At 55.1% G+C, this 12,512-nt stretch overlaps 1 protein-coding gene across 3 annotated transcripts in view; it reads right to left on the minus strand.

Annotated features, from left to right (window-relative positions):
• DCTN1 (dynactin subunit 1) overlaps positions 1-12,512 on the minus strand; it is a 50,147-nt gene that overhangs the window by 9,270 nt on the left and 28,365 nt on the right. For all 3 annotated transcript variants that reach the window (XM_083861388.1, XM_083861389.1, XM_083861390.1), the window contains exons 5-14: positions 7,829-8,017; positions 7,025-7,222; positions 6,124-6,328; positions 5,750-5,828; positions 4,979-5,138; positions 4,336-4,440; positions 3,986-4,177; positions 3,270-3,386; positions 2,085-2,237; positions 807-967 (exon numbers count right to left, since the gene is read on the minus strand). In XM_083861388.1, coding sequence (XP_083717514.1) covers positions 807-967; positions 2,085-2,237; positions 3,270-3,386; positions 3,986-4,177; positions 4,336-4,440; positions 4,979-5,138; positions 5,750-5,828; positions 6,124-6,328; positions 7,025-7,222; positions 7,829-8,017 — 1,559 coding nt within the window. The remainder of the gene's footprint in view (positions 1-806; positions 968-2,084; positions 2,238-3,269; positions 3,387-3,985; positions 4,178-4,335; positions 4,441-4,978; positions 5,139-5,749; positions 5,829-6,123; positions 6,329-7,024; positions 7,223-7,828; positions 8,018-12,512) is intronic.

A 12,512-nucleotide genomic window follows, 5' to 3' on the forward strand; every position in this document is an offset into this window, starting at 1 on the left:
TGGGAAATCAGAGTCCTGAGGCACTGCTGGCCTAGGGACAGGGACACAGCCATGACCTGGCTGGTGCTGGAGGGATGGCTCCTTGCCAGGGAGGTTCAAGGAGATGTGAGCCCTCACAAGGGAATAAGGGGATCCTGCTGCTTTTTTCTGCACTGGCTCCCAAAATTCCTTCATGTGTCACCTCTTGGGAAAGGAGAAGGGGAACTCAGCCTTCTTTTCTAGCCTTGTCCCCAAAATCCCTTCCCATGTCTCCCCTTGGGAAGGACACAGAGAGGTCATGGAGAAGGGGATCCTCATAAGGGAATAAAGGGATTTTATTTCTATCCCTATAAAGGGATATTTTTTCTAGCCTAGTTCCCAAAATCCCTTCCCATGTCACCCCTTGGGAAGAACACAGAGAGGTCATGGAGAAGGGGAATCTCACAAGGGAATAAAGGGATTCTGCTGTTTTTTTCTAGCCTGGCTCCCAGAATCCCTTCTCATGTCACACTTTGAGAGGGGCAGTGAGAGGTCATGCAGAAAGGGATCCCACAGCTTTTTTCTAGCCCAGCTCCCAAGATCCTGTGTGATCTCCTGGGGGACACAGAAAGGTCATGGAGAAAGGGATCCCACTGTTCTTGGTCTCTTTCCTAGCCCAGCTCCCAAAATCCCTTCCCGTGTCATCCCTTGGGACAGACACACAAGGAGGGTCACAGAGAAATGATCCCATGGTAAAGCAATAAAACCCATCCCACTCTCCTTTCCCAGCCCGGCTCCCCAAATCCCTGGAACTCTGCCCGCAGAGGGAGGGATGGGCGGGCACTCACTGCTCGTATTTGTGGAGAGTGGCCTGGAGCAGGCTCAGGGAATAGACGAGGCCGGCGGCGAAGCTGAGCTGCTCCCCGGGGGCTCCTCGCAGCCCCGCCCGCTCCGCGCAGCTCTCGCTCAGCTCGAACCTCTCCTGCGCCTGTTTGCTGATCAGCTCGGCCTGCGGGGGACAGGGAGATCCTTCAGCCCATCCCATGTTTCCCTGCTATGTCCCGCTGAGCCATGGATAACAGCCCCAAAAAGGTGACAGTGTCCTTGCAAAGTGACCACTGGGCACCGCGGCTGAGCGCTCTCACCGCTGAGTCACCACCTGGGGATGCTTCCTCCCCTTCTCTTCTCCCAGAATGTGGGAAATGGATTTGTAGAGAATTCTGAAAGCCTGACAGAAGGCTCACACAGTCTTGTGCATCTGTGTGCAAACTTTGAGATAAGAAATGCTGATGTAGAAATGTCATGGAATAGGACGGACATTGTTGAGAGAGAAATGGAACTGGAAACAAGTTTCAAAGGATGGCCTTGCAAATAAGACTGGATACTTTGGAGAAAGAGAGCTATGAAAGGTGCATTGTAGTAGGACCCACGAGGGGTAATTTTAGATGATTGGCTTTAAGGCATTAACAGCATTGTGTGGCAAAAGCTGATAGGCCAAGAGATGCTTATAATGTATTGTAATTAGGAAATAGTTTGGCTTCTGATTATAATGGCGTGAATTATAACATCAGCATTGTCTCACCCTTCACATGAGACTGAAAATGGGATTAAAGTACGCACTATGTAGTACATATTCACATAGAATGTATTTGTATGTAAACTTTCTGAGCCTTCTGTCAGGCTTTGAGAATTCTCTACAAATCCATTTCCCACACAGAACACTTTACAACCGTGGAATCATGGAATTATTTAGGTTGGAAAAGTCCCTTAAGACCATCGAGCTCAACTGTTCCCCCAGCACCGCCACTGACCGTGTCCCCAAGAGCCACATCCATAGAGCTGGGGACTCCACCACTGTCCTCAGCAGCTGTCCCAGGGCTGGACAGCCCTTTCCAGAAGGAATTTTCCCAATATCCCACTCCTCCAGTCACTCAAAACTTTGGGAATAGTAACCACTCAAAACCCCCAGTTCCCCTGGGGCCACTTTTTAAACGGAAGTAACAAAAGAGCTGGTGGTGCTTAATTCCACAGGTCAGCAGCACAGAAGGAAAGAAGGTGGGATGGGAGAACCACATCCCCTGGGCACAAAGGGTTAGGGTTAGGAGAGGTTTCCCAGCCCGTCCCACCTTGCAGATGAGGCGAGGGATGAGCAGGAGCACCAGGACACAGTCGTGGTCGCCGCCGTGCCGCAGGAAGCTGTCGGGCATGAAGGAGGTGAGGAGGGACACGTGGCGGTTGGCCTGCTGCACTTCCATCTGCCGCAGCTCCATCTCGATGGCCTGAGGGGACACACAGTCACACGTGCTGCTCCTGAGCCTCTCCAGCTCAAGGGGGATAAAACATGGGATGCTGTTCCTTTGGAGAATGCCTCGGTGGCTGTTTGGGATCTCCCAATCAACGCCACCCCCTGTGGGCCTGGTATTTCTGGGTCTGAGAGATTTTAGCCTGCTAGCAGCTGCTAACTTTTTCCCCAAGGAAAAAATTCTCAAGAAAGCTTCTTCTCAAAACAATCTTGGCAAACAACTACCTTTTCTCAAAACAATCTTTCTCCAGGTGGTGTTTTTGCTGTTTCTCTAGTTTAACCAATGGCATTAGAGAGTTGTTGTTCTCATTCAGCAATCATGTTAAGTCTGTATGGGAACACCTTATAAAAGGTAATAAGAATTAGACAATAAAGCCTTTTTTCTATGGTCTTTGCCTTCTGAAATATTTGGAATTTCTCATCTTTCTTTCATGTCCTACAATGACAAGCCCCTGCCATGGGAACCTTCTGCTAGCCCAGGGTGCTCCAGCCTGGCCTTGGACACTCTCAGGGGTGGGGTAGCCAGAGTTTCTCTGGGAAATCCATTCCAGGGCCTTCCCACTCTCACAGGGAAGAATTTCTTCCCAAAATCCCATCTATCCCTGCTCTCTGATGGTGGGAAGCCATTCCCTGTGTCCTGGAGTTCTATTCCCTTGTCCCCAGGCCCTCTCCAACTCTCCTGGAGTCCCTTTAGGCTCTGACAGGGGCTCTGAGGTCTCCCCAGAGCCTTCCCTTCTCCAGGTGAACATTCCCAGTTCTCCCAGCCTGGCTGCAGAGCTGAAGGGCTCCAAAATCATGGAATGGTTTGGGTTGGGAGGACCTTAAAGCCCATCCTGTGCTACCCCATGTCATGGGCAGAGACACCTCCCAGTATCCCAGGCTGCTCCGAGCCCTGTCCAGCCTGGCTTTGGACACTTCCAGGGATCCAGGGACAGCCACAACTCTGGGAGTACCCTGGAGCCTGTCCCAGGGCATGGATAAGCCCATCCAGGTCTCCTGCTGGCCCTACCTTGGCGTGGGCTTTTGTCTCTGCAAATTTGATCTTGAAGTCGAACATCTCGGGGGGTGGCTGCTGCTGCTTCTCTGCAGACGCTTCCTGCTGGCTCATCAGCTCCCTGTTCACGTCCTGGGCACAGGGACATGGAGATCAGGGACCCCACCCCCTCAGCAAACCCCTCCCCAAACCTCCCAGCACCTCCTCCTTGGGGGGCTCCTTGTGCAACACCCAGTGAAGGCAGAGGGAGAGGCACCAAGCGTGTTCCAGCCCAGGAATATCCACAGGTTCATTCCCCAGCTCCCTTCCTTGCCAGGAGACCTGAGCCCAGGGCTGGGATAGCCCCCACATGGAAGAGGTTTTTCCCAAAATCCCATCTAAATCTCCACTTTTCCAGTGGGAAGCCATTCCCTGTGTCCTGTCCCTCCAACCCTTGTTCCAGGTCCCTCTCCAGCTCTCCTGGAGCCCCTTTAAGGCCCTGGAAGGGGTTCTGAGGTCTCCTTGAAGCCTTCCCTTCTCCAGGCTCCCTCATTCCCAGCTCTCCCAGCCTGTCCCTATAGGAAAAGGCACTAGGGGGTCCTCATGGAAGCTCCACAAGGAACCCACTCAGCCCAAGCCATGTCCTGCCACGCTCAGATCTACAGGACATTCCAGGGAAGATGCTCCCTCTGCCTCTCCTGCCCACCAGGTGATCTCCAGGAGGAGCAGGGGCTGTCCCCAAGGGGCCTCACCTGCAGGTGAGCCGTGAGCTCCCGGTACTTTTTGATGGTCTGCTGGTAGTCGGCCACGGTCTCCTGCGCGGCCTCCACGCGCTTCTCGGCCTCGCGCACGCGCGCCGTGGCCATGTCCAGCTGCTCCCGCAGCTCCAGCTCCGTCTCCCGGGCGTTCTCCTGCAGCTCATCGTTCATCTCGTTCATGGCTTCCTGCCGGGAGGTGGCACCGTGGGGACAAAGTCACTCAGGCGTGTCCCAGCGCTCAGCGTCCCCAAATCCCTCTGGCAGCACGGCTGGGAAGCTCCGTCATTGCAGCCCCCCATCCTGACCCCCTGGAGCTGCTGTTATCCCGGGGAATTCTGCCTTACCAGGTCCCCGACGGTCTCACGCAGCTCCCGGACCTTCTCCTCCAGATCCAGGTTTCTCTCTGTCAGAGTCTCAACCATCTCCTCAGCTCCTAGTGCTGCGTCCACCTGCAAGGACACACATCCCAATCCATCCATGTGCCTGGACACACATCCCAGTCCATCCCCTGCCAGGACACGCATCCCAATCCATCCATGTGCCTGGACACACATTCCAGTCCATTCCAGCACATGGTGGCACAGACAATTTTAGTGGAGAAATGGGGATTTTGGGAGCTCTGCTCTGCCAAGAGCCCACCTGAGCCACAGCAGGTGTGACCCAGCCTGGAAGGATTGCAGGAACAGGGATCCTTCCTGGGGGCTTCTCAAGGAAGGATCATCATCATCCCAGCAGGAAGGAGGGATGGGTGGGCACAGAACACTGTCCATGCCCTGTGCTCAGGAGTCACCCACATCCAGGCAGAGCCCAGCAGAGCCCTGCTGTTGGAGTAGGGTTTGGAATTACAGAATATGGGACCAAGAGTGTTGGTCCCTGCAGTGGGATCACTGCACGTGGCTCTCCAGGAGTCTCAATGCCCCAAATGTCCCCAAACTGCCCTGAATGTCCACAAACGGTCCCAAATATCCCATCCCACCTGTCCCTCACCTGCTCTTTGAGCTCATCCACTGTCTTCTCCGCCTGCTTCACCTCCTCCTGCAGCTTCTCCCGCTGCTGCCGCAGCGACTCCAGCTCCGTGTTCTTCTTCTCCATCTGCTTCTGGAGCTTCACGTGCTCCTGCTTCTCTGAGGCAGACAAATCCCGCATCCTGGGACAGCCACAGGTCCCCTCAGGGCCAGCCCAGGAGCACCTGGTCCCTCTCTGGATGCTGCTCCTGGGGGGCACCAGCAGAGCCAAGAGCCCCCACCCACTGCATTCCATCCATCCATCCATCCATCCATCCATCCATCCATCCATCCATCCCTCCATCCATCCCCATCAGCCCCTCCCTGGTGGGGACATGAGCAACGTTCCCAAAATTCAGCGCATTTACAGCAAGGGATGAACTTCTTGGCTGTGGATTCCCAAATGAAAAGCCCTCGAGCCCCAAGCCATGGAAGGTGGGATCATCCAGGGAAAGGCAGATCCCAGGGCTGGGCAGGGTGTGGAGAACAGTGCTGGGATACTGAGCATCACATCCATAGGGAATGAGGCATGGGAAGGGACTGGAGTGGCTCACTTTGTCCCCATCCCCACTGATCCCCTGTGACAAGGGACTCTCCCTTCCCTGTGGATGTTTTAAAAGCTCAGCAAAGATCCCAGATCCACCAGAAAGAATGACATGGGCTGCTCCAGAGAAGAACTGGGATCGGTGCTCTTGGACTTAGGGAGCACAAGAGGCCTGGGAGGGAATTTTGGGAAGCACAGGTGGGCTCCCACCTGACAAGAGCCTCCTTGAGCCTGGCGTTCTGCTCCTCCAGCTGTTTGACCTGGTAGCTGGATGCTGCTCCGTCGGAGCCTGCAGAGGAAGGGAGAAATCAGAATTCCAGACTGGTTTGGGTGAAAAGGGACCTTAAATCCCACCCATTCCCATCCCCTGACATGGGCAGAGACACCTTCCACTATCCCAGGGTGCTCCAAGCCCCATCCAGCCTGGCCTTGGATACTTCCAGGGATGGAGCAGCCACAGCTTGTCTGTAAAAATTCATTCCAGGACCTCAGGACCCTCACAGAGAAGAATTCCTTCCCAATATCCCACCTAACCCCCGCCCCATTCCCCGTTCTCCAAGCCCAAAGTCCCTCTCCCTCCCCACCTTTCTCCTCGATCTCGTGCTTGAGGATCTCCAGGTCCATGGTGAGGTATTCCACCTTCTCCTTGAGGGAATCCACCTCCTGCTGCAGGGACTCTGCTCGCTCCTCGGCCATCTCCTTGTCCAGCGTGGCCATCTCAATGGCGTCGGCCGTGTCCGCCATCTCCTCCATGTACCTTTCCTTGGCTTCCAGGGCATCCTTGGCTTCCTGTGGGCAAGCACAGCAGGTGAGGGAACCCCACAACTCTGGAGAGACCCCACAGCAACCCTCAGGAAATTACTGTCCCTCAAGGCTTTCCTGAATCCAATGGATACTGGTTTATCTGGGATGGGAGGGGACAGCCCAGCGCTCCAGGGTGTCCCACTCCCCTCTTCTCTGCTCCACACCCAGAGAGCCTGGCAGGAAAACCATCTGCAGGTGAGGACAAAGGTAAGGAGACAGGGAATACTGGAGCAGACAGAAAAATCCCTGGGGAAAGAAACCAGGAATCCACCGTGGAAAATAGGGCAGGGAGAAGGAAATGCTCCTTGGCTGCTTGGATGGAGTCCTGGGAGCTGCAGGGACAGGGGAGGGAGAAAGGGAAGCACGTGGAACTCCTGGAAAGAGACAGGGAAGAAGGAAGCACCTGGAGAGACAGAGAGAAGAGGGAACTATCTGGAAAGAAGGAAGAGGGAAGCACATGGAAAGAGAGGGAAGAAAGAATCCATAGTCTCACCTTGGCTCAGCCTAATTCCCAAATACATCTGTTGTTGATTTGGGGCACAGGAAAAGACCTCAAGTTGCACCAGGGGAGATTTAGTTGGATGTTGGAAAAAATTCATCCCAAAAAGGTTTGTCAGGGCTAGAATTCCTCCTGGAGTCACCTCTCCAGGAACTTCCCCATGCCCAGGGACACTCACTCACCTTCTTGGCCTCCTTCAGGCGCTTCTGGAGCTCAGCCTGCTGCTCCTGCATTTTGCTCTTCCATTCCTGCACCTGCTCCAGCTGGATCTTGTACTTCTCCAGCTCCTTGAGCTTTGCCTTGTCCTCATTCCGCTTGATTTTCAGCGTCTCCAGCTTCTCCTCAAGGTCCCTGACCTGAGCACGGAGATTCTCCTCCTCCTGCAACACCGAGCCAAGAATTAGGGAAGGAGCAGGGACATCCTTTGGACAGAACTCTGGGGATGTTCCTGGAAGGCCACGAAACCTGGCCTGATTTTTGTCACCAATATTTGGGGCAGTTTGAGAAGGGACAGGGGCCTGGAGTGCCAAGAGAACGGGGAATGGTTTCCCACTGCAGAGAGCAGGATTAGATGGGATATTGGGAAGGAATTCCTGGCTCTGAGGGTGGTGAAGCCCTGGCACAGGTTGCCCAGAGAAGCCATGGCTGCCTGATTCCACTGCAGTATCCACATCATTCCCAGGTGATCTCCCCCCAGGGAAAACTGATCCAGGTCCTTTTCCAACAGCTCAGCTCCCAGGGCAGGGAAAGGCTGATGCCAGCATTCCCAAAGGAAGGGCTGCAGGGACAAAGGGATGTGACCTCCCTCCCTGGCAGCAGCCACAGGGGCTAAAGCTTCAAATCCCAAAGCTGGGTGACAGCAAGGAACAGGTCTTGGAAAAATCCAGAACCTCCCTCAGATCCCGCTCCAAAGCACCGGCACGAGCCGGGACAGTCAGGGAGCAGCAACCCCCGCTCAGGGCAGAGCTCACCTGGGCACGGCTCACCTTGGTGGGCGAGGGGACCGGGGGTGCCCCCGGGGAGCCCAGGGAGGGCGTGGGGATGACGGGGGCCACCAGCGGGGTCTGGGCGGGCGTGCCGGGCTCGCTGCTGCTCATCTCCCCGCCGGACGCCGAGGCCGAGCCCGAGGGCCCGGCCGTGCCGCCGGACGCCGATGACGTGGGGGTCCGGGTGGGCTGCAAGACACCAGCACGGGTCAGGGGGGATCAGGGGGGACGTCCCAAGGGATGCTGCTCCCACAGCCTCACGCCCTGACACCTCAGGTGAACTCCCACATTCTCATTTCAAGTAGGGGAAACATGGAGTGTGGTGACAATGGGGACTCCCTGAATTGTGTCACTGTAGGACCCCCCCCAGGAATTCTGCTCTGGAGGAGTTTGGCTTGGAGAGAATTCACGGATAATCCATTAGGGAAGGACTCCACATGAAGCTGTGCCTGCCTCATACCCCTGGAAGTGGCCAAGGCCAGGCTGATCAGGGCTTGGAGCGCCCTGGGATAGTGGGAGCTGTCCTTGCCCATGGCAGGGGGTGGCACTGGGTGATCTTCAAAGCCCTTCCCAACCTGAACCATTCCAGGATTCCAGAATGAAAGGACCCAGCTCCCGAGAGTGAGACAGCAAAACCTCAGAGCCCACCAAGATGAGTTTTAGGGGAGCAATAAGAAAATCAACGAGGAGTGAGTTCCCAGAGTCCAGTGGGGCCTGGTGCTGCTTCATTAGCGCTTGTGAGGCTGTTAATTAATCACTGTCTGAACCCAGGCAGCGGGAAAAGGGGTGGAGGAAGCACCAGGCGCCCCCCACTGGTCTCCTCACAGACCCTATTTCTGGACCATTCACCTCTGACTGTGTAAATTAAATTTCGTGACTTAATTTTATCTCTGGAAATGGGATTTTTGGTGCCATGAGGGTTCACCAAGTGTGTGGTTTCACCCACGGGCACAGCTGGGAAGGAGAAATATTCACCCTCTGCCCCTATTTTCCCCAAAGTGGAGGCAAATCCAAGTTAACTCGACTGCAGCAAGTCCAGCACCTCTTGGATAGGCCCAGCCTGCCCTCCTGGGATGATGCCAGTTCTCTCAGGCAGAGAAAACAGGGAGTTTCTGGCTGGCACCCAGCCCCACACAGATACAGATCTTCCAGATACAACTCAAAACAAAGATCTTTGTTGTTCCTGATGCTTTGGGGGTCACAAATCCCTCAGAGAGCAGAGTTAGATGAGATACTGGGAAGGAATTCAAGGCTGTGAGGGTGGGGAGGCCCTGGCACAGGTTGTGGCTGTCCCTGGATCCCTGGAAGTGTCCAAGGCCAGGTTGGACAGGGCTTGGAGCAACCTGGGATAGTGGGAGACGCTCTTGAGTGGAGCTGGATGGGCTTTAGGTCCCTTCCAACCCAACCCATTCCATGATTCCAGGATCCCAACTCCACCTCCCTGCTCAGCACAGGTGTGAGGCCAGAGGAGCAGGAGGTCCCACAGGACATCCCTGCAGAGACATCTACAAGAACCATTCAAACCCAGGGAATGGGACAGGATCCCAGAGCCCTGGGGCTGATGGAATCCATCCCTGCCTGGGCAGAGGTGCTGATGGTGAGGACGGAGCTCTCCCTGCAGCGCCCTGGCACAGGAGAGTTCTCCATTTCCAAACTCAATCCTTAAGGATTTCTCTCCCACATTTCCTCCCTTCAAGCCACAAGTCCCTTCCCAAGCTGAATCCTGCTGGCTGGAGCAGCCCCCGAGGGCCAGCTGGGACCATACAACCCTGCCTGACACCTCAGGCTCTCTCAGATCCCACACCAAACTACCCAGCACAAGCTGGGAGTCAGGGAGCAGCAACCCCTGCAGGGCCCTCCTGGCACAGCCTGGGAACTGCCACATGGATTTCACACTGTTCCATGACTGTTCCATCCTGGAAAACAGTTCCCAAAGATCTGGACCTGCTCCAGAGGAGTCCATCTCCCCTGTGAGCTCCTCTGGGCTCTGCACAATGAGGTGGAAATACAGTGGGAATGCGCAGTGGGGTTGGGAACCAATGGGTCATGTTTGAGTGGGGCTGGCACCCAATGGGTTGGGTTGGAGTGAGGGGTTTTGCTGGTGCTGCCATCCAATGGATTGTGTTTGAATGGGGTTGGTATCAAATGGATCATGTTTGTGGTGGGATTTGCATCCAATGGTTTGTATTTGTGGTGGGATTGGCACCCAACGGCTCAAGGTTGAGTGGGACTGGCAATAAATGGGTGGTTTTTGAATGAGGTTGGCACTCAAGGAGTTGCATTTGAATGGAGTTGGCACCCAGTGGATCATGTATGAGTTGGCATCCACAAAAATGGGCATGTTTGAGTGGGACTGGCAATGAATGGATCATGTTTGGGTGGTGTTGATATCTAACAGATCATGTTTGGGTGGAATTGGGAATCAATGGATCATGTTTGAGTGGGATTGGCACCCAACAAGTTGTGTTTGAGTGGAGTTGGCAACCCACAAATCATGTTTGAGTGGGATTGGCAATGAATGGATCATGTTTGAATCGTGCTGGCACCCCACAGGTCGTGTTTGAGTGAGGTTGGTGCCTAATGCGCCATGTTTGAGATGGTGTTGGCATCCAATGGGTCGTGTTTGAGTAGGGTTGGCACCCAATGGATCCTGTTTGTAGTGCTGCTGTCACCCAGTGATCCACACTTGTGACGGGGCTGGCACCCAAAGCTTTGAGTGGCGTTGGCACCCAGGGGGCCGTTGGCGCCCGGTGCCCCCCGCGCTCGGTGCCCCCACCGTGGCTGCTCACCTTGGGCCGGCGGGCGGTGCTCTGGAGGACAGCGGGAGCGGAAGCAGAGAGGACAGACAGTCACACAGGGACAGAGGAGCAGAGAACAGCCGGCGGTGGCCGGAGCGGCAGAGCAGGGAAAGGAGACAAAAGACAGCACGGCATCGTTAGTGTGCCCGGCTTCGTTAGCGCGCCCAGCGGCACTGGGTGTGTGCGGCGTTGTTACCGTGGGGGCTTGTTAACCTGCTCCAAGGGCTGCTCTGGGTGGGACCCACGGGCACAGCTCCCATGGGACCACCAGAGCAGAGCCCAGAGCCAGCACAGCCCTTGGTCACCCTCAAGCCCTGTCCCTGCCCCTCCAGCCTAGTGTGGGGACAGAGCTGGGGACAGAGGGCACATCCTGAACCCCATCCCAACCCCACAGATACCCTAGGGTAGAACCACCATTATTTCCAAGGAATTTTGGTTTTCAGAGGCAAAGCCTGGTTCGGGTTGGCTGGGCATTCCAGGCTCCATGGGCATGGGGGGGTTTGACCTCCCACGCCTTTCCCAGAGACCCCCAGAGTGGGAGGTGGAAAGGATTTAATCTTAAACATGAGTTTTCTCTTTTCCTCATCCCTCTGGTTTTCCAAAGGGCCCAGAACACCCTGGACCAGTTGCCCCAACGCCCGGAGGCTCTGCTTTGTTTAACCAAAAATTCCAAGGACATCACGGAGCTGATCCCACAATCCCAACTTTTCCTTTCATGGCTGGAATTAAATCATCCATGATTTTGGGGCAGGACCCCCCCCCACACCCCTCCATGCACATGCAGCAGCTCCCAGCAGCTCAGGGAGGGGAGGCCACGGGGCCCAGCCCAGAACAGAGACAAATATGAAATTATTTAGTATTTTTCCCCTTAAAAACAATCCCTAATGGATGGAAAAGGAGGAGTGACCAGGCTGATCTTGGGGGGCAGCGGGTGGGCAGGAGCCCCTGGCACAGGCATTGGGAACATCTGTCCAGCTGCAGCCTTGGAGCAGTTCCATGCTCTCCCTCATTTCTGATTCCATGACCTAATCCCAGCTGGGAATAATCAGGAGCAGAACAGATGGATAATGGCAGTGCCACATGATCCCATGTCCAGGATGGGGACATGAGGCACACAGAGCCCACCAGGGACCAGCAGCTCCAGCCTATATCCAACACGGCCGTGCTCCCTCCCAAGACCTCGGGAAACCTCAGAGCTCTATTTCCCTGTTTTCAACATAAACCTGGATGTGGTTGCACTTCCAAACTTCCCTCTGGCATTGCTTCAGCTAAATCCTGCTCTGCTCACTTCCAGCCTTTTCCCAAAGGCTGCATTCCATGTCAATCCCAAAGGAAGACACTCCCATCTTCCACAGCATCTCCTGTGTGACCAAATTTGTCAGGAAAATGGAATGACAGCAGCAGAAGTTCCAAATCCTCAGGATGCCCTTCAGGAGCTCTCCAGCATCTTCCCAAAGTCCAACTAAGCAACATGGAGCAGCAACAAAAATCTGGGAAACACCTGGAAAACGACTTCTTCAGGAATTCCACAGGTGGAGATGTCCCCACTCCCTGCCACACACATGGAGGGACTCAGGAGGGCTGAGGGGGTCCCACACCGACCACCAAGTCCTTGGACAGGGGGAAATGTCACCTGAGACAACTGAGTCCTGTCCTGGGGGACACCAAATCCTTCTCTGGGGGACATTGAGCCTTTTCCTGGATGGGGGACACTGATCCCTGTCCCAGGAGACACTGAGCCTTGTCCTGGAGGACACTGAGTCCTGTCCTGGCCATGGGGTGAGGTACACCAACTCAAAGCCCTACTCAAATCACACCAAACCCTAAAAACACAGGGAGAAGCCTCCTGCTAACCATCCATAAAGCTGTATGGAATGACAGGGAAT

Source organism: Zosterops lateralis, assembly GCF_965231275.1.
Source record: "Zosterops lateralis genome assembly, chromosome: 5".
NCBI classification, from domain to species: Eukaryota; Metazoa; Chordata; class Aves; order Passeriformes; family Zosteropidae; genus Zosterops; species Zosterops lateralis.